This window comes from Schistocerca piceifrons, chromosome 7 (genome assembly GCF_021461385.2).
Source record: "Schistocerca piceifrons isolate TAMUIC-IGC-003096 chromosome 7, iqSchPice1.1, whole genome shotgun sequence".
Classification (NCBI taxonomy): Eukaryota; Metazoa; Arthropoda; class Insecta; order Orthoptera; family Acrididae; genus Schistocerca; species Schistocerca piceifrons.
Window position 1 is genome coordinate 482734206 of NC_060144.1, and position 22994 is coordinate 482757199.

The window sequence follows — 22994 nt, forward strand, 5'->3', positions numbered from 1 at the left end:
CAGTGGCGCCTGTCGGCAGAGAATTACACGGCGGTCGGTCGGTACCATTGGGCCTACTGAGGCCTGCTCGAACTTAGTCAATCAGGCAAGTTTCCTATAGACTGCCTACCGTTTGCAGACGATTTAGCAGTATTACCTCGCGACATTTCATCAGCTCAAATTCAGATTGAACTCTTGAAAGATGCTACAGAGGCGCCTGTCTTTTGAAAAAGACATGTCGTATATGACCTGCAGCAAAGACCCATCAAAATTCATCGAGAAGAAATATGGCAAATTAAACAAGTTCCATAATTTAAATGTCTCAAGTGCAACTGTTCAGGAAAATGAAAAGGGCATACCGACTACCCCAAAATATCTAGAGCAAGAGAAATATCACGAAGTATACAAAATTAGGACACTACAATACAGTAACTAACCCAGAATTGCTCTATGCATCAGAAAACCTATTTTTAACAGGAAAACACATTGAAAACATTCAGAAAAGGGAACGGAAAAGCGTAAGAAAATTATGGGCCCAAAACCTTTAAAGAAGAATGCCTTCTCGGAAGCAATCAGGAAAGTAACAGTACATAAATATCCCTTATTGACATTAGAAAACGCAGGTTAAGATTCCTTGGAAATATTAAAAAAACGTAACCAGACAGATTTACAAAACAAATAGCTAACTTTTTGACAATAGGAACAAAGCCAAAACGGACATGAGGGAATGATTTGGTGAGATTGTAGTGTTGGCTGAAGAGCCAACACCGTGTTACTAGAGGAGGCCGAAATGCATGCGTTTTAGCTCACGCAAGCTGGCGTGAGGAGGGAAGAACTATACTGACGTGAGGTCGGGAACGTGACAAGGAATTAGAATTCAGAAAGCGGACGTAATTAGTTTGATACTTAACTTTAATCCATTAATGATGAACGTCGCTCTTGACGGTACATAATTCACAATATTATCTGTTCAGAATACATTCGTAGTAACTGAATATGGCGCCTTGCTAGGTCGTAGCAAATGACGTAGCTGAAGGCTAGGCTAAACTGTCGTCTCTGCAAATGAGAGCGTATGTAGTCAGTGAACCATCGCTAGCAAAGTCGGCTGTACAACTGGGGCGAGTGCTAGGGAGTCTCTCTAGACTAGACGTGCCGTGTGGCAGCGCTCGGTCTGCAATCACTGATAGTGGCGACACGCGGGTCCGACGTATGCTAACGGACCGCGGCCGATTTAAAGGCGGTGTCTGGCGGTGACACCACATAGATCAAAATTCATCTAAAATTGACAAGAATTACTCCAGATGATGATCAGAAACGTGGAACCGTAAGGTTCAAAATCTTCAGGTGGCAAGTTGAGCACGAGGAAAAACCAAACAACAAGACTGGAGCGACATGGTTTGAAGTGAGAAAGGAATTCATTTGCGGTAGAAGCTTCTAGTTCATTTTTCACGATAAAAAAGGTTATTAGTTTGTCACAACTGTTATCAATGGATTACTTTTCTTTACTTACCTCCACAATTTGTTGTTTGTGCCGCTGTATATGTTGACTGAATTGCTTTAGCCACTCAGTCGATTGCATCTCGAGTTAAGTATCTAAAATAAAGTTACTTATTATTACGCAAACGTAAAGACACATGTGGTAGACAAGGGAATGCCAATGAATCCGTTACACAATCAGCGCGACATCTTGGAATCATTTCAAGTAGACGTCCCAGTAGCAAGAAATATGAATATTGAAAACAGGAGAGTTTATCGCACTGCACAAAATTACAAGAATTTTCAACCTGCTTGGGCTAGGGTGATCATCTTATACTGACATCACCCGATCTCTCAAATTTATAAAACAGTGGAGGACCAAATGCCTGTTACTGAAGCCTATCTAGCAGATAGAACACTACACGGCGTTCTTAACGGGGCGAGATCGTCAGCTGTGACTTTGGGAGTACACAAAGGAAGTATTATATGACCATTACTGCTCCCAGTATACATAAGTGGTCTTGCGGATAACGTCGGAAGCTCCATGAGGCTGTTAGTGTATGATGATGATGATGATGATCATCTTGATGATGCACATAGTGTCGCTACTGCGCATGCGCCTGTCACGGTCGCCAGTTGCAAGTCTCCTAGCATATTAGAAATTTGTGGTAAGTTCCTATGGGACAAAACTTCTGAGACTTACACACTGCTAAATTTAACTTGAACTAATTTACGCTAAGGACAACAAACACACACACATATGCCGGGCGCGGCTACCCCGCGCGGCTCCAAGCACATTGCCTCATTTCGTTGATAATTACCCTTCTCCTTCTCAGTGATGATTGTTTTATCATTGATAATATTTTGTGATTGGTTGGCTGGAGCACATAAAGCACAGTGGATTGAAATGCCACAGCGATCATAATGTTCAGTACACTACTTACTTGGACTTTCTCCGACCGGGAATTCGCGACCGACCACGTCGGAAGACTCTACATTAACAGTTGTCATGGTAGCGCGCGTGGGAACAATAATAGTGAAATGTCAGGGAGTATCTATACGGAACGACGTAAAGTGGAATGGTCTAATAAAGTTAATTGTGGGGGGGGGGGGGGGGGAGAGCCGAATGCAAGGCTGAGATTCATTGGAGGAAATGTAATTGATCTACGAAAGAAATGGCTTTCAAAAACTCATCCGACCGATTCTTCAGAACTGCTCGTCGGCCTGAGACACTTACCAGTTACGTAATTTCGTGTAGTAACCTTTACGGAAGTGCTACTCAAAGTCCAGTGGCAGATGCTGCAGGAAAGGTGTCAGGCGTCACGGAAAGGGTTACTGTTGATAGGTACAGCTTACGTTTCAAGAATAATTTGTCGCCGTATTACTTACTCCCGCATACGTCTCGTAAGATGATCGCGTCGAGAGAATCTGATAAATGAAAGCTCATACGGAAGCTTAGCAAATCGTATTCTTCTCACGCACTTTACGTGAATGGAACAGGAAAGGATGTCATGAATTGGTACGTTCTTGGTATCCTCTGATGTTAGAAGTGGCTTGCCCAGCCAGTTATGGAGTGACCTACTGTTTAACATGAACTCCCCATGGCTGGAAGTGATTGACAGTGAGCTCCGTCTCGTAAAGTCAACAACTCGGCCATGGCGCCCCTCCTTCCAGCCACGCAGACGAAATGGAGTTTTCTTTACAACACAGCCCTATGACGCATGGCTTCTTGATATGTCAGGGGGACCCTCTAATGTGTAATGCATGTGGCGGACAGATTACATTGAACTACGTGTTACCTGAGTATTTTATTTTCACACACGAGGGCTGCAGCTAATTTACCAACAGATTTGTCCTCTATTTTAACTGACAATGACGCGACTGTGGTACGACTTTCTGTGAAATGCCCAACTCGTTCCGTAAAATTTTAGAGAGAAATCTTTAATGTGTTATCGAAGCTGGCACAACCACGTTTTTTATGAGTGATCAGTAAGTCACTTATCCCTGTGTAATATTTTTGATTTAGTCTTTGTCTTGTTTGCGAGTTACCTGACAGTTTTAGAACCTCTGACCATTTTAACGCACGTGCGGATGACCATGGGGTGAGACCGGGAGAGAATGAGTGCAGATTTGTAAGAGATTCCCTCCTCTTTTATCACAGTTCAGAATCTTTACCACATTCGTTTCTACTAATTTTCATAATGACACAACCACGTCGTTGACCGCTCCTTAAGCCCCCCCCCCCCCCCCTCTCACACACACTACATTACATTAACAGGCAATTCCCAGAGGTGAAAAAGCAATATCCTAGAATCAACCGGTGATCGAACCTGAGACCTTTGGATTTACAGTCTGGCGCTTATTGACTGATCTACCTATAGGTTAGGTTTCGAATGACGAGAGGAGAAAGACATTGTGTCCGCCGTTGAGGTATATTGAATTTCTTCGAGAGTGAAGTACGGCTTGTCTCAGAACGCTATAACGGATGAATCTTGGGATTGTGCGAGTAGAGTAGCATGTTCCTTAGAGAGTGTAGTTTTAGCAGAAAGACGACTGCAGGTTTCGGTGGCGCACGCCGCAGGTACACGGAGGTCGAGGGTCAGAGGACGGGGTGGGTGGGCGCCCTCCTCCCAAGTTAATTACAAAGTGGCGGGGGAGCGCATTCCGCGCATACTTGGCCAGGCCGCCGGCCGCTCCCTCTTAATCCCATATCTGCAGTCCTCACCGCGCGGCACGCCACAGCGCTAAGTAATAAGTCTCTTTATCTGGCTCGCAAACTGAAGAGACAATTTGGGATTGCGGCAGCTCTCACACTGGACCAGCCAGATACTCGTCCGGAAAGACGTCGTGACGCATTGTTAAGGCGCTGGAGCGAGGAGATTCGAATCGGGGATACGCATTGAGACTATCCGACATCTTCCTGGACCACTTCAGTTTAATACAGATTCTTTCATAGAGCGAGCTAGCACAATGTACTTCCACACGTATATGTACACTCCGCAAGGCACCGTATGGTGTGTGGCGGAGGGTACTTCATGTTCCACTGTCATTCGCCCCCTTCTCTGTTCCATTCGCAAATGGTGCGTGGAACGAACAAATGTCTACAAACTTCCGTGTCAGATGTAATTTCTTCGATCTTCAGGTCGTCGCCATTTTGCGAGACACATGAGGAAGGAAGTAATACACTGTAAGACCGAAAAAAAAGACGCACCACGAAAGAATTATCGTAATGGAACGGAAATCGGTTGGTGTGGTGTTGATGTACAAGCGAACAAATGATAACATTTTCAGAAAAACTGGGTGATTCATTCCAAAGAAAGAGCTTCACAAACTGAGCCAGTCAATAAAACGTTGCTCTACCTATGGCCCGTAGGCAAGCAGTCTGATCGATAGAGCTGTTGTATATCTTTCAGGGATATCGTACTAAATTCTGTCCAATTGGCGCTTTAGATCGTCAAGGTGCCGAGCTGGTTGGAGGGCTCTGCCCAAAATGCTCCGAACGTTCTGATTCGCGGAGAGTTCCGGCGACCGTGTTGGCCAAGATAGGGGTTGGCAAGCACGAAGGCAAACAATAGAAATTCGTGTCTTGTGCAGGCAGGCATTATCTTGCTGAAATGTAAGCCCAGGATGGATTGCCATGAAGGAAATAAAATGGAGCGTAGAATACATCTGACCAATGTGAGAGATCTTGGCCTATAGTTTAATGCGTCTGTTTTACTAGCCTTATCAAAAACAGGAGTGACCTATGCGTTCTTCCAGTCGTCAGGAAAGCTTCGCCTCTCCAGCGACCCACGGTACATTGCTGGTAGAAGAAGAGCCTATTCTTTTGCAGACTCAACAGTTTTTAATTTTTGAATGGCCCAGGGAGGGGAATGACTATCAGTGACATAATGTAGCCTCCGCCTTGCACTATACAGTGGCGTGCGTAGTGCAATGGTATAATGTACATTCGAACATTACTTAATGATACTCGTAGCGTGTTATCAAACTGGTTTTCTTTTAACGCTGTAAATTATGGATATCAACAATTGCCTGGTTCTTGATCCCACGTCTTGTTTGTAATTGGGTTATTTGTTTTTGTTTCAGGTGAGTATCTGATGGCCGTAAGAGGGAAATGTGAGGTAGCCGCCTGCTACATCGTGACGACAAATTGGAGAAGGCCGTGTTCTACTCGCTTGGAGGTTGCACTATTCATTTATAGTGTTTCTTCTCTCTCTTCTTGTTCCTGATGTACTGCTCTACAGGTGTGACTCTTTCTATTTTAGTCTATTGGTAGTCTGTTGAGAATCGACTTGCTACGGCGTACGGTCTACGAGATTCGTTGTTAAAGTCCGGCTGAAATCTTCTATTCTACGTTCTGTGTGCTTCTGCTTTGCAATAGCTTCATAGAGCGATGTGGTTCAGTGCTTAAGCTCTGTGGCTCATATTCGAGTATTCCTAAATCGATTAAGGCGACTGCTGGAGCGGATCCTGGGAGAAGTGTAAGACTCATTTTCTTCTCCTATCCATACCCAATCCGAACTTGTGTTTTTAACGAGCTAGCCGACGACGTGGCGTCACTGGAGGGTAAATCTTCGACAATGCCAGGCATTCGTGCTGGCGAAACGTCAGAAAAAATCATTAAACAAAACTGGGCCAAAGATCCCGAGACTAAATCTAACAGCCAATACGTTAACAAGAAGAATATTTGCGTAATTTGCTTCTGTGATATGTATGCAGTGCCACACCCGTGAGTCAGGAAGCTATTTTAATAAAGTATAGAAAAATTACAAGTTTTAAGTAACTTCTGTATCTCAACTACTGTTAAATTATCAGTTAAAAACTGGAATGGGAAACTACTGATACTGTATCTGACAGCGTGTGTGAAGTTTTATTTCAATTGACATACTGAAACAGACAGAAGTTAAACCTGTCTCTTCATATACGAACCGCAGTACGCCAGTTACCTTATGCATAGTGTGGGGGAACAGATCCCATGCACATCTCTTTACAGCACCTATACAGGCTTTCAAAAGTGGCTCTTAGAGAATGATTACATATTGGTACGTCACATAGCACATTGCTTCGTTTGAAGACCATTCCTGAAAAATTAGAGTGATTCGGCCTAGTACTGACAGTCACTCTTCCCGCGCCTCTTTCACGGCTGGAAAAGGTAAAGGGGGTTGACAGTGGTACATAAAACACTCTCCCCCACAAAGCTTGTGGAGTATGTATGTGGATGTAGATTTGTGGATATTTTAGAAAATGCATTAACGGCAGATACTGAGCTTAGTTTGTAGCCGCAGTAGGTGAGTGCGGACAAACAAAGGCCGGAAGCGCAGCGGACAGAGTAGAAACGCACCGCTTCGCCGAATGCCGCGGGTGGGAAGGGACGACCTTGACAATGGCCGCTTCATCACACGCGACGCGACACTGCAATCGATTTGCCGCACTACGTGGTCTGTATCGGTGACACAACACCGCACATGTTGTTACCAACTTGCAAACGCACAGAGGTTTTATCAACAAATTAAAACATAGCAATAGCTAGAGCACCGTGACGCGTTTGGACGATACTTTCCCAGTAGCTTTGCGGGTGCAACGGGAGCAGCAAAGGCGTGCTGCGCGAAGTGCTACTAGCTGCACTGGCTACTAACACTTTTTCGTTGGAATATATGGCACGGCCCACTACTTCCCATGCCAGTAAGTAAATCTGGCACTACAGCGTACACAGTAACCGTACAGGTGACGGAAATATGGAACGCTTTGTTAATGTGTCACGTGTGGACAGACGCCGTTCGGAAGGCGGGATTTGGCGGGTGGGCGGGAAAAGGGGGGGGGGAGGGCTTAAGACTTCGTGTCCACTCCCACCCCCTTAGGCGTTTACATTTTTACATATATCAATTTCAAGTTTAATAATAATTTTTGGGAAATGTAGCCTGAAAACAGTCTAAAATGGCAAGGAATTCCAGAAAATTACTATCTTTAAGACAGGACCCTTTCCAATTTCTAGCCCATATGGATGAGCTTTCACACTGACGGGCTTCAGTGAGCTTTCCAGCCAAGTAAAAGCTGATGATATATTCTGCTATGAACAACGAATCGGTCACGGTTTTTGAGTCCACAGGAGAAACTGGCAAACCTGAGCAAGACATAAAGTGAAAGGCACTCCACTAAGGGAAAAATGACAAATACTGACTTTAGCGATGTAGGCGGAAAATTCTGAAAGAAATGGCGTTTATCTCGTCTACTCTCTCGCACAGCCACAGTCTGCAGACCTGTGTTCACAATCGCAGTGCTAAGAGATGTACTGTACCAACTGACGCGCGCTCACATGTTTGAATACCGATCACGGTGGCGCATTGATTAAGAAGCTGCACCCGCATTCGCGACGACCAGGGCTCAGTCCGATGTCCGGCTATCTAGGTTTTGGTTTCTCATTTTTTGCATAAACCTTAGGAAGGAAATTACAGGAAGCTTACTTTAAAAAAGTGTACACTTATTTCCTTTTAGAATTCGAGTTGGCCTTCCTTTATTCATACTGATAATAATCGCGTACGAATAGGCGTAGTTTCGGAACGAAGTAACTGCACCGAACTCTCGCTAATCGGGCCGTCGATAGCCCGGCCTCCCAGTAATCCGGCCCACATCCAGCCTTAAGTCATTCAAGCAGTAATGACGCACACAGTAACCAATTCTCGTGTGCAGCGATGTTGTTAGTTAATTACGATGTTAAATAATGCTACACATGTTTGAAGTTGTGGCTTTCTTTACGGTTCAGTATCATGGCTTCCAAACGGAAGCACGTTATGCTAGACCTCAAGCAGAAACTCGTAATTAGGGATAATTGAACTGAGATTCTTCGCAGAAAGTCATTGTTGATGAGTACAGTGTTGGAGGACCAACTATGCATGACCAAACTCTGAGACGAAAAGAGAATCAAAAGTGTACAGGAAAGTTACGGCGAAAGTGACGAAGAAGACATGAGAGGAGAGAACATGAAGAGATCTCTTACTGCCGGTGTTGAAGCTGCAGACATCTTCCTGGAGTACATTGTGCAACAATCAGAAACATCAGTACCGATGTAAGCTCGTAAAGCCATTCTGTGATAAAGAATAGTGCTGTCATGTATCATAATTGCGACAATTAAAATTTTAGGAGCGTATTTCATGTTCACTGTAGTATATGTTCACACTCAATGACTAAGTTTCCTATCAAAATGAAAGTAGATATCTTTGGACATATAAAATATAATCTGTATGCGTTTACACTACATTTCAGACACAGTCAATAATTGGCATCCATATGTGCAAGGAATGGCAGGATTAGCCAGTCTACTGTATATTCGCTCAACTGCTCGTTTGAAAGGAATTAACACTCTTAAACTATTTTACATGTTGTTGTTGTTGTTGTTGTTGTTGTTGTGGTCTTCAGTCCTGGGACTGGTTTGATGCAGATCTCCATCCTACTCTATCCTGTGCAAGCTTCTTCATCTCCCAGTACCTACTGCAACCTACATCCTTCTGAATCTGCTTAGTGTATTCATGTCTTGGTCTCCCTCTGCGATTTTTACCCTCCACGCTGCCCTCCAATGCTAAATTAGTGATCCCTTGATGCCTCAGAACATGTCCTACTAACCGGTCCCTTCTTTTTGTCAAGTTGTGCCACAGACTACTCCCCAGTTCTATTCAGTACTTCATCATTAGTTATGTGATCTACCCATCTAATCTTCAGCATTCTTCTGTAGCACCACATTTCAAAAGCTTCTATTCTCTTCTTGTCCAAACTATTTATCGTCCATGTTTCACTTCCAAACTATTTATCGTCCATGTTTCACTGCCATACAAATACTTTCAGAAACGACTTCCTGACACTCGACTATACTCGATGTTAACAAATTTCTCTTCTTCAGAAACGCTTTCCTTGTCATTGCCAGCCTACATTTTATATCTTCTCTACCTCGACCATCATCAGTTATTTTGCACCCCAAATAGCAAAACTCCTTTACTACTTTAAGTGTCTTATTTCCTAATCCAGTTCCCTCAGCATCACCCAAATTAATTCCACTACAGTCCATTATCCTCGTTTTGCTTTTGTTGATGTTCATCTTGTATCCTCCTTTCAAGACACTGTCCATTCCGTTCAACTGCTCTTCCAAGTCCTTTGCTCTCTGTGATAGAATTACATTGTCATCAGCGAACCTCAAAGTTTTTATTTCTTCTCCACGTAGGTGACGGATTTTCTTCGCAAATGCTACTGTATTCCTTTGCTGATACTTCTAATTGGTTTTTGCCACAAGCACCCATAATTTTATTTAGCGTAGCTCTGTGCGGACTTGGAATAATGGATGTGCTCTTGCTTTAGCATACAAGGCGGCAGGTGCTTCACTGCCTGCAGCATGTTCGGCTCATGCTTCTCTGTCGGCGGAACGTAAATAATCATCTTTTTGATCTCGCTTTGCGCCTTGGCACTTGTGACGTAAACATTTGTCGTGTTTGTTTGCACTTGTGTTTCCTGTAATTAGGGGTGCGCCTCAGTGTCTAAATAATTTTCGAAATGGATGGGAGCGCCATTTTCCATTCTTTTTCTAGAAGCGCTATTAGCGTCCTGTGCGACCATGCGAATGATGTCCAGTATTACTCACAGCACGAAGTGTTTCGTAACCGCCCGAAAGTAGGACTAGCGCAGTTACCGTTAAGTTACTGACTTGGCGCAAAGGTTTAGAATAATGTCATCTTCGTGAGAAGAAAGCTAACGTCCCGTTGCTGTTCACACTATGAACTTCTTGTTTCTGTAATTCAATTCGCGATACGTCTAGGCTGTTTCCATTAAGGGCTTAGTTTTTTTCCATTTGAGGCTAGCTGGGATTGCGATCCGTGTCCACGGATATTTCCTTGCGGTGGTAAGTTAAACACTAACAGATTTGAAAAACAAGTGTGTGTGGTTAGTGGCTGCGGTTTCTACAGCCTGGTAGCCTGGTCCTTCCCCATCAAAAGAAAACATACGACCACAGAATACCAAGATTACCGGTGTTGAAATGAATGTAAAGTTGTTCCTACCTTGAGACTTTAACTGTAGTGGTCATTAATTTATCATTGTGAGTTAGTGTTGCATTGGAACTTCATAGTGATTTTATTATTTAGTTTCGGTACAATTGTATGTGGAATTTGAATTTCTTTCGCGTATAAAATGTTCAAAAATCTAACGGAGATGCAACCTGGAGACTTCTTCGACAACCTTCGATATTTCGAAAGGTGAACGCCGTCGTTTTCAAGGCAACAATACAATGACAGAGCGCAGTTGCAGAACTTTACCTTGTTTCCGGTCATCCTGTGGAATATAACAGTAGGCTATAGATATTCTGGTGTGCCCTTCAAAGTATTGGGATATTACTATATTGCAGTGCCTATGTTAAGAAGAACGATGCAGTGTTGCTTCAGACATCAGGCATGTCCAAAAGAACAGCCACTGTGGCGATTACAGCCGTTACGAAATCATGAAATGTATTTGTAACCATCAGCTGTATATGGGAATGACGACAATGAAATTTTGTATCGGCCCAGGACTCGAACCCGGATTTCCCGCTTTACGCGAGCGACACCTTAACCGCTTTGCACAACTCACGACCAGACCCGAACTTGTCGTAAAGCGAGAAATCCGGGTTAGAGTTCCGGTCCGGCAGAAAATGTCATTGCCGTCATTCCGTTATACAGCTGACGGTTGTTCGTGTTCGCAACTATAATTACATTTCATATTGGGATATTATTATTAAGGAAACAGCAATTAACTTATCAAGTGGCCTAATAAATAGAGACGTAGATGTAGTCTATATTCTGCTTGGAAGCCTTGGGACACAGGGAATGCTACTTGCTCACTCACTGGTAATTAGTATTTACCATCGATGGCATCAGATGTTGGTCTTCTTTGATAGTGTACGGTGCTAGTTGTTTACGGTGTGTGTGTGTGTGTGTGTGTGTGTGTGTGTGTGTGTGTGTGTGTGTGAGTGGGGGGGGGGGGGGGGGGGGGAACGCCCTGTCTTTCTGCATATGCCGTATTATGACTTTTAGTCGGCTTAGTACCGTCCACTATGGGTTTAAGTTTCCCTCCGCAGAGCTCTCCCATTGTATTTGCACATTGGAAATGACGGGATGTTTTCTGGAATACCAGCGGATGTCGAAGACGTCACCCGAATGTGTTGGTCGCACAGTCACATACTTGTGATAAGAATCAGTAATATATTTTGCTTTTAGTTCATCGTAACGCAGCAACCTCAATTAGATTTATATTTTATGTACCGATTCAGTATCAGCGTCCTAGAATTCCACATTAAGCAAAAGCTAAAGAATTTAATGGTGGTGCTTTGTATGTAAACAAACAGTGTACAGGCACGTGGTTGGTGTGGGAGGATATTCTTGTCTGATAACCAGACCAATCTCAAAATAGTCATCCTAATGTCATTATCTTTTTCATATTGCATGTCTTTTCTTCACAAGTCACTACATCATGCGTACCTGAGAGTAATTCTTTCATACCAATATTAGCGGTTGTCTACTCTATTGCATTTGTACAGGGTGTAAGGGGTATAATTGCAGATATTTCTATTGGTGACTGAGGACGGTGTACTGAGCAACATTACATCAGTATTTAGGTCATTTGCGGGCTAACAGTTGTAGCTTTTACGAGCCGTATGTTTTTAGGTTGGGTAGTACCTCCAGGTACATGTGGCAAGATCAAGCCATTAATGCGTATTTTCCTCTGGGTAGCCGGTCATGTGTTGCAGTGTGGATGCGTGGATACACTGATAGGCGTAGTCTACTCAGTAGTGCACGAACTACCAGGCTGTAAAGCTTTTGACGTGTTTGTGGGGAGACTGTTACACACGGAGAAGAAAAACCAACAATATTTGCATGTTTACGTGCCACGTATAAGAGTATGTGCATATTATCTGTTACGCCCAATATATTGAGGAGAAAAATGACAGCATGACTCTGCGTACGCCGTAATCTCTCTTTAACCTGTTCTAATCCCAGACTAGTTACACGATGATGGGAGCAGAATGATTTTGCGCAGCCTTCTTCGAATACAGGATCTGTAATATTAGTCGACAGTGTTCCGCGGGAATTAGTGGCTTTTATTCCAGAAATCCCCATTTAAATTCCTCGAGGATATTTGTTACACTCTCGTATAGGACATACTGATCTGTTATTATACCAACTGCGTACCTCGATGTCTTTTGTCATGCTTATTCGATAAGGACTCCAAACACTGGAGCAATACTCTGTAATTGATGCCGCTAGCGTCTTGTATGCGATTTGTTTTGCAGATGCACTGCTCATTCCTAGGATCCTTCCAACAAATGAATGTCTCTAGTTCGCATTCTCTAATACTGATTTCATGTGATCGTTTCGTTTAACATCGCATCTTAATGTTACCATTAAATATTTATACAGTGTCATGTACTCTCGACAATCACCACTTATCTTGTTACGGGATACTATCGCTTTCTTTTTCTTTGTATGGGAATGGAATTATATACAGAAGGAGTGGTGAATATTCAGGGATATGACAGGAACAATCATTCGAAACTAAGTCTAATAAACATGGGCTCTAAATGCATACCGTCGAAGCTATGAGCACTGTATCTTCAACAAAATTACAAACTCGACATTGCCCTGATATTCATTTTGCCAGTTATCTATTAGAAACGAAAGCAAAAAATGAACCGTGTTTGTAGTGCAATATGGAAAAAAAATCATTTCCATGTATTCACGAATACACCTTTGAAATTCTGAAACAGTTTCTGTACACTGAGCGCAGCTACTTCGCTCGTCTACAACTCGATTTTGTAGTGTCTCTATGGCAACGCCTTTTCTTAGCTCTACAGACAACAATTGTTTTCGCCTAGAGCCATTTGCGCTTCGCATTTGAAAGCTGTCAAAAGTCCTACCAGCTGTCAGGAATTTCCCTAAGCTGACTCGGCTCTATAAGTTTCTTAGCAGTAAAGAATAAATATGTTAATACTTTATGCACGATGCGGCATTTTTTTTTACAGATCTCAATGTTAAGGACGTCATATCTATTGAACTATGTGACGTACATACGTTTACGTAGGTACGTTCAGCGGCATAAGTGGATACTGTATGCGGAATTAAGTAGCTGATTGAGTTGGTAGCAAAGGAGTAATAGTTTTAAACGTCATACACAATGCGGCAGTTTCTCACGCATCTCATTGTTTATTACATCATATCTCCTGAACTATGATAGTAGATGGTTCTTACCTCCACAGTGATAGTTGCCTGGAGCAAGCGATATATGTTACAAAGTTCGATTTGAATTGGTTTAGGACAAATCTCCTCTATAGCAAGCTCTTTGCTTTACATGTCTTGAGAGGTAGTAGTATACACCGAAACAAGAAAATAACTCCAGTAAACATGGGCTCTAAAATGCATGCCTTACGAACGTGAGCACTTGTTCTTCTGCGCTACTGTGAAAGACATCTGTTCTACTCGACAAGTTCAAAAATGGTTCAAATGGCTCTGAGCACTATGGGACTCAACATCTGAGGTCCTCAGTCCCCTAGAACTTACAACTACTTAAACCTAACTAACTTAAGGACATCACGCACATCCATGCCCGAGGCAGGATTCGAACCTGCGACCGTAGCAGTCGCGCGGTTCCGGACTGAGGTACCTAGAACCGCACGGCCACCGCAGCCGGCACTCAACAAATGCTCATAGCTCTTAAGGCATGCACTCTGGAGCCCATCTTTACTGGAATTTTGTGCTTCGAATGATCGTTCCCGTCATATCACTGAATATTGACCATTCCTCCTGGTACACCGTCTGTCTCCACATTTAAAAGGGATTACAGTCATTTACACCAAATGGAAATATATTAAAGTCTTTGTGCATTTCCTCACGATACTTTCCTGTAGGCAGCAGCATCAGCGATGAATCTGATAATTCATCTGATCGTATCTGATAGATCGTTTGTGTATTGAAAATGTAGGCAGTGCCGTCAGTGTGAAGTGCATGCCGTGATTCAGTCCAGTATACGATTCTTGTTCGTAGTGAATAGTCCCAGAGCTGTGTCGTCGTCGTCGGCGGCAGTGATTAGTCGGAAATGGAAACTACTTGACAGATTAAAACTCCCCGGAGAAACGAGAGGTAGTTTACTAACAAGGGAACCTCCCCATCGCACCCCCCTCAGATTTAGTTATAAGTTGGCACAGTGGATAGGCCTTGAAAAACTGAACACACATCAATCGAGAAAACAGGAAGAAGTTGTGTGGAACTATGAAAAAATAAGCAAAATATACAAACTGAGTAGTCTATGCGCAACATAGGCAACATCAAGGATAGTTTGAGCATAGGAGCGCCGTGGTCCCGTGGTTAGCGCGAGCAGCTGCGGAGCGAAAGGTCCTTGGTTCAAGTCTTCCCTCGAGTGAAAAGTTTACTTTCTTTATTTTCGCGAAGTTGTGATCTGTCCGTTCGTTCATTGACGTCTCTGTTCACTGTAATAAGTTTAGTGTCTGTTTTGCGACCGCACCGCAAAACCGTACGATTAGTAGACGAAAGGACGTGCCTCTCCAATGGGAACCGAAAACATTTGATGCTAGGTCATAGGTCAACCGATTCCTCCACAGGAAAACACGTCTGATATATTGTATACGACTCTGGTGACGGCATTTGCGTCACATGACAGGAATATGTTCTCGATCCACCTAACTTGCACACTTGGCGAATGGGTAAAAAGATTCTTCTACCTTGCCCGATTTAGGTTTTCTTGTGGATGTGATAATCACTCAAAAAACGGATGGAAACATAAGAGTTTGTCACATAAACTGATAATAAAAAATTGAACTTTTAACTCGAGGGAAGACTGGAACCAAGGACCTATCGTTCCGCAGCTGCTCACGCTAACCACGGGACCACGGCGCTCCTATGCTCAAACTGTCCTTGATGTTGCCTATCTTGCGCATAGACTACTCAGTTTCTATATTTTGCTTATTTTTTCATAGTTCCACACAACCTCTTCCTGTTTTCTCGATTGATGTGTGTTCAGTTTTTCAAGGTCTATCCACTGTGCCAACTTATAACGAAATCTGAGGGGGGTGCGATGGGGAGGTTCCCTTGTAAGGTATGCTGGACAGCTTATGTGAAGTTCACAGAGAGGAAGAGACTTTCTGACCGAATCGTTTAGTATGTAAGAGAAATGATCGCGAATGACCCGAAGCTGCACACGATTTTAAACTGTCAGGAGCTGTCAAAGAAACGCACACTTCGCTGCAAAGTGAGCGATTCATTCTGAAGATTGGTCGGCAGTATTACTCTACTCTTGTATCTAGTCTGATTTCACATCTGCCATATTCAGCGCAATTGCGGGATTCCTTTAGGTCTAATCTCGTTCTAACGCCAATCTGTTACTGTTTTTGTGCCTCTGTAAGTCCCCAAGTTCTGTTTACTGTAAAGGACTGCAGCCATCTTGCGTCAGCGCGTGCGGCAGGTGACTCGGCTGCTGTGAGTCAGCTAACTACGGGGCCGCGTCACCACTGGCATTTGTCGTCGGCTCTGCAGCGTTCCGCCTCTCTCCCCTGTCTTTCACTGGCTCACCTACGTTCTTCCTCGCTCCATTTGTCTTTCTTTAATATTGTACTGCTCTTTTGTCTTCATCTAACAGATGGCTACGAAAGTGGCTTTCCAGTGTTTCTTTTTTGTGAGCCTAGACTTCCAGGCGCCGGGTGGTGTTCAGCCGTAGTAGCGGGACGTTCCGTAGTGAATTACTTCCATTAATAAAGTCGTGGATGGTGGCGCACCAGAGAGGTTGCCTATTGATGTAGAGCGTGAAACCTAGTCACCCGCCGGAACGTTAAATTTTCTGTAGCCCGTTTCTTTTGTGCAGATTTCCAGGCGGCTGTGAAGCAGCGCAGAAGCACGTTTTTGCGAGCGGTCGTGTTGTTCTGTCATGGTGAAGTGGTGCAGCAGGCGCGTTGCCCTTCTAATCGCTCTCCCGGAAGCTACGTTGCAGTTTCTCCCGCGGGGAGCGAACGTGCGACTGTAGCAGCCAGTGAACTGACTAGTTCACTTGAAAGTGGTTGCCACTGAAACATCATTCACGAAGAGTAACGGATGGTGCGCATTAAGCGAACGTAAAGCTTTATAACGTTGATTGTACTGGAGGATTCAGGATGACCTAGGCAGAATTTCTGTTTGGTGCGATAAAATATAATTTAATGCAGATGAGTGAGAAACAGAATCCTGTAATGTTGAAATACAGTATTATGGGTGTACTGCTTGACAGTCACGTTAAATATGCAGGCGCAACGTTGCAGAGCAACATGAAATGAAACGGGGGAAACGAACTCATAAAGTCGGTATTAGGGAAGGGGAATAGTCTGCTTCGTTTTTTAAGAATTCTAGGGAAGTGTAGCTCATCTAAAACGGAGAACGCGTAAAGAACACTAGTACGACCTATTCTTCAGTACTGCTCGATTGTTTGGGATACCCATCAGGTCAGCTTAAAGGAAGACATAGAAGCAGTTGAGAGACATGGTGTTCGATCAACACGCGAGTATTACGGAGAAGGTGAACTCAGACGGGAATCCTAGGAGGGAAGACGACGTTCTTTTCGCTAAACACTATGAGAAAATCTAGAGAACTGACATTGCGGCTGACTGCATAACAATCCCACGGCCGCCAATGTACATTTCGCGTAAGGACTCTGAGAGCAAAAGAAGAGAAATTAGGGGTCGTATGGAGACATCATTGACGGTCTCTTTGCCCTCTCTCCATTTTCGAATAGAAGAGGAAGGGATATGACTGGTACTGGTACAAGGTACCCTCGGCCATGCACCGTATGGTGGCTTGTGGAGTAAGTATGTTGATGTAGATACTCAGCCTATCAAATGTCCTTTATCCTCCGGTGGTTCCGTGCTCTTCTATTCCTTTCTAACTCTTCAAGGCTTGTCGTCCATTGAAATCATATGCGTCCGACCAGCTAGCCCCCTAGTTACCGGTTGCACAGTGTCGACACCATTCTGTATAGCTGGGGAAACTACAAACTATCCCCCGATCAACCATCATGACAGCAGAATTACCAGCCTCGCTTGCGGGAATGAAGTATGCCTAGAAAAACACTGTTTCGATGACTGAACGTTTACATCAGAACAACGACGAAATTAATTTTAATTGGGTTAACGGCCACTGCATCTTTCGAGGCAAACAAAGCGAGACGGTGTAGCAAAGAACGTGATTATTACAGGGAGCTGTGAATATGACAAGGAACCGTATTTAGATTTGGATGCGATTTTGGAGGAATAACTAAGAAACCAATGGAACAAAGAGGGCCGGTTTAGGGCCTGAGCAACACAAGCGGATGCTTTGGGGGGGGGGGGGGGGGCTCGTTTAAATATCTGGGCATAACATTGCAAAGCGATATGACTTGGAACGTGGATGTAGGATTGTGGTAGGAAATGCAATATTCGGCTTCGGTTTATCGGGGGAATTCTGGGAAAGTGAGGTTCACCTGTGAAGGAGATCGCATATAGGCCGCTAGTGCGACCTATTCTTGAATACTGCTACAGTGTTTGGGTCGATACCAGGTAGGATTAAAGGAAGACATCGAAGCAATTCAGAGACGGGCTGCTAGATTTGTTACTGGTAGGTGCGAACAACATTCAAGTGTTACGGAGATGCTTCGTGAACTCAAATGAGAATCCCCGGAGAGAAAGCGACGTTCTTTTCGAGGAACACTATTGGGAAAATTTAGAGAACCGACATTTGAAGCTCACTGCAGAACGGTTCTGTTGCCTCCACCATGCATTGCGCGTAAGGAACACGAAGGATAGCGATAAATCAGGTCTCATACGGAGACATAACGACTAGTCGTTCTTCCCTCATTCTATTTACGAGTTGAATAGGAAGGGATATGACTAGTAGTGGTACGGGGTACCCTCCTCCACGCGCCCTAAGGTGGACTGCAGAGTATCGATGTAGACACAAAATCGAACTGTAAACGAGTGTCTGTTAACGAGCTGTTTGTGAGATAGTTGCGGATGTGTGGTTGTGAGCCGTCTCTGACTTCATCATGAAATAGTGTTCTAGCTAGTACAAATTTATTCGAAATTTAAACTTTCCGATCAAATCTCCATCTAATTGGACGCGAAAGTCATCCAAGGCGTACCTTAACAAGACATAAAATACTACTACAGCACGTTACGTGTTAATATTCACTCATGCCTGTTAGGGGTGATGTTCCATGTGTCGTCCTCACACTTGCAGGCTACAGTGCACTCGTCTCATCAGTGAGTCACGCATTCTTTCAAACTCTCCCACACCATCGTAAGACTGTGCCATAGCTACTCCAGTTTTTGAATGGTATCAACGCAAGTTCTATACACTTCACTTTTGAGGTGACCCCAGACGGAAAAATCTAGAGAATGGAGGTCATGTGACCTTGGATGGCAAGGTACAGGCTGTGCTCGACCTACAAATTTCGGGCCATATTAGCACGCTAAACGTCGTCTTATATCAGCAGCAAGATATGCATCTGCCTCATCACTGTGCGAGGTAGTTCAAGCCAGGGGCGAAATGTGATCCCAAGATAGGGACTTAATGGAAAAGTTTACATTTCATATACATTTGTACCAAGTACGACAATATTTCTTGCTGAACTCAGTGGCGGCTCGTAACCACACATTCACAATTTTCTCTGCAGCGGCTCGTTGGCGGAAGTATGTTTGTTCGAACTTTTTTCCTTTTTTGTACCGTATATTTTCACTACATTCCAGTTTTCATTATTGATTGTGATTCGCCCTGAGTATACACTGTCCAGCCACTTTGTGAGCACTCGTCAAAAGCCTGAATGGCCACCTTCTGCCGCGCGGACTGCTGTGAGCCGTACAGGAAGAGCGTCAGTGAGATTCTGGAAGGTACCGGCACGGATGTGGAGACACGCAGACTCCACTGCCGTGGCCAGCTGATCTAGGTTTCTCGGTTGAGTATCCATGGCACGAGCAGCCCGATCAATGTGGCCTCACAGGTTCTCGATTGGGTTTAAATCCGGGGACTTTGATGACCAGGGGAGTACGGTAAACTCATCCTGGCGCTCTTCGAACCACCCACATACACTGCAAGCTCTGTGGCACTTCGCATTGTCCTGTTGTAGATGCCATCGTGCCAAGGAAAACAAATAAACAAACTGCTTGTCGGGCTGGACATGGGCCCCGAGGGTAGTTGCATACTTGTGTTGATCCACTGTGACTCTCAGAATGACGAGGACGCCCAGGGAATGCCATGAAAACATTCTCCAGTCCATTAGCTCGCTCCCTCTTGCCTGGACCGTTCCGACGATTGTTGCAGGGTGTTTGCGTATCACGCGGTTCACACCAATGACCAATTTTCATTCATCTGAAAAGAGTACTTGTCTCCATTCAGGGGACGTCCAGTTGTAATGACGTGCAAATTCCAGCCTTGGTCGCCGATGAGCAGAAGTCAGCATGATGCATGAACCAGACGCCTGCTGCGGAGGCCCATACGCACCAGCGTTTTCTGTTGGTAGCCCCTCTATCAGTTGCACGTCTGTTTGCCCTTAACACATCCCCGCAGCCGTCGTTCAACCCTGTCACAATATTTGCCTCAGCGCCGTTTTCGGATAGCGCATTTTTCCTTGCACAGTACGCTTTAACCACGTCGGCATGCGAACAGTTTACAAACTTAGCCGTTTCTGAAATGTTTCATCCTTGACTCGAAAGCCAGTGATCATGCCCTTTTGCACATCAAATAAATAGCTCCGTTTTACGCGTCCCTTCGACGCGCGAGTAGTGCTTCCATCTGCCGGCTGAGAGTATTGCATGTTGACGTCGAACATACGCAGTGATCACTTCAATGTAGATGGATCGTGTATAACATTTTATTATAATTTTTGTTGATAAGTAAGTTTAATCTCGCTTGCGGAGCGCTAAATGATACGTCGCAAGTGTGGGAGAAACGTTCAATGACTGGAACTGGGGACAATAAACAGAATATTTCGAGCACCTCCCGGTCCTATAGTAAGCTTTATCCCCTCGTCCTAGCCACACAGTGATGTTCCAAACGTACCTTGCCACCAAAGTTCAATGCGGCTGTGGCTCGCCTCAATTATAACGACGCTCACTGCTGCTCTGAATGTGGAGAAGACCACCTTAACCATGCATTAGTTGGCTGTCGACAATTTAAACACCCTGTTTCACCAGTTGAAGAACATTGAGCATAGTTGAACTATTCTACGTGAAAGCTCTCCTCATAAGTGTGGGAGTCAAGGTCACTTCATTGTTATCGAATTCCCTTGCGATGGTGGAAGTTTAACTCCAACGATCCCTAGCTTTTGCCACAGCAGAGTCAAGTAAAGATATACAAAAGAGGACAGATCAATTAGGCTAGATTAACCTGGAAGCGGCAGACGTCAGTTGCGCTCGGAATTGTTGAAATGAGGAATTGTTGGTGGCGCAATCGGTGCAGGAATAGATGTTGTGGTTTGATCGGACCTCACCACAAATGCACACGGTATGCGGTAGGGGTATCCCTATTTTAGGACGTGTGGTTTGGATCTTTTGCCCGTCCGCATTTTGTTAAAAGAATTTCCAGACGCTATTTTCGAGACGGTAAGGAGATAGCTTTGCTGGTAGCATCCAGTGATGGTCTTTTGAAGTTGACCACACCTCCGCTTTGGCCTGAATTTGGTATTGGTAGTCCTCGGTTGCTCGGAGGAACCAATTTTGTGATTTCAGCCTTTGCGTAGCCAGTCGAATGCCGTACAACGTTGATGTAGTACGGATATGTAGGACTTTGTTCTCTCCTTGTAGGCAATTACCTACCGGCGAATTATCTTTGGAGCGATTATTCCAGCCATGTGCGAGATCTGTGCAACTTTCTTTCAGACAGCCGATGATTACTTTCCATGTTCCGTTTAGCGCCACATCAACCTATTTAGCATGGGCGGAAATGTGTCAGGCGGGAGGAGCAAAGAGTTGTTCTTCTTCCTCTTGTAGTTTAGCACCCCTGTGTGCAGATGGACGCGTCAAAGTAAATGAGCGTATTGATCTTCACAAAGCTGCACCGCGTCTGACGGTTTCTATAAATGTGGCGGTGCGCCCTTTCCATCTCTCGTATAAATAACTAGAGACGGGGCCTTGCCGACGCAACCCGTTGCACCCTAGTTGTAACATTCGACACAGGCGGGAATGGTTGCTCCGGCGCATCTCTGCAAATAACTGCCTAGCCTTAGCACGTCGATAAAGCACCCATATTAGGCAGCTGTGATAACACGTCGCATTAGCTGAATCATGAATTAATTTTCGAGCTGCGGTCCAAGGCTTGCCGGCGTTATCATAAACAGTACGCCAGGAAGAGCTTTTTCGCTTACAGATATCAGCGCTTCAATGTCCTAAAGCAAGACGACGCAGTTCTCAAAAAAACATGTGAAAGTTACAGAATTTCCAACCGTTGTTAATCATAAAACATATGCCACTTATTAATATAACAGCCGAACCAAAAGAACAGCGTCGGCATTGGGCGGTTTCGTGAGTCGAGTTCATATTTTTAAAGTATGTCGCACTGACACTCGTGGGCCCAATCCCTTGGACGTCATTAACAAATCAAAATCATTATATGTGAACAACACAAAATGTGAAAGAAACACCCTAATAGTTTAACAATACATATACTGGGTTAAATTGTTGTTGTTCTGGTCTTCAGTCCCGAGACTGGTTTGATGCAGCTCTCCATGCTACTGTATCCTGTCCAAGCTTCTTCATCTCCCAGTACCTACCGCAACCTACATCCTTCTCAATCTGCTTAGTGTATTCATCTCTTGGTCTCCCTCTACGATTTCTACGCTCCACGCTGCCCTCCAATACTACATTGGTGATCCCTTGATGCCTCAGAACATGTTCTACCAACCGGTCCCTTCTTCTTGTCAAGTTGTGCCACAAACTCCTCTTCTCCCCAATTCTATTCAATACCTCCTCATTAGTTATGTGATCTACCCATCTAATCTTCAGCATTCTTCTGAAGCACCACATTTCGAAAGCTTCTATTCTCTTCTTGTCCAAACTATTTATCGTCCATGTTTCACTTCCATACATGGCTACACTCCATACAAATACTTTCAGAAACGACTTCCTGACACTTAAATCTATACTCGACGTTAATAAATTTCTCTTCTTCAGAAACGCTTTCCTTGCCATTGCCAGTCTACTTTTTATATCCTCTCTACTTCGACCATCATCAGTTATTTTGCTCCCCAAATAGCAAAACTCCTTTACTACTTTAAGTGTCTCATTTCCTAATCTAATTCCCTCAGCATCACCAGACTTAATTCGACTACATTCCATTATCCTCGTTCTGCTTTTGTTGATGTTCATCTTATACTCTCCTCTCAAGACACTGTCCATTTCGTTTAACTGCTCTTCTAAGTCCTTTGCTGTCTCTGACAAAATTACAATGTCATCAGCGAACCTCAAAGTTTTTATTTCTTCTCCATAGATTTAATACCTACTCAGAATTTTTCTTTTGTTTCCTTTA

General features: G+C 44.1%; 1 protein-coding gene across 7 annotated transcripts in view; it reads left to right on the forward strand.

The window, feature by feature from the left end:
* LOC124804587 (transcriptional enhancer factor TEF-1) overlaps window positions 1–22994 on the forward strand; it is a 795029-nt gene that overhangs the window by 342373 nt on the left and 429662 nt on the right. Inside the window, exon 1 of one of the 7 annotated variants that reach the window (XM_047264767.1) lies at window positions 5669–5699. The exons of the other annotated variants lie outside the window; for them this stretch is intronic. Within the exon in view, the coding sequence (XP_047120723.1) occupies window positions 5684–5699 (16 nt within the window). The 5' untranslated portion in view covers window positions 5669–5683. Of the gene's footprint in view, window positions 1–5668; window positions 5700–22994 lie in introns of those variants that run through there. 7 annotated transcript variants of the gene reach the window in all.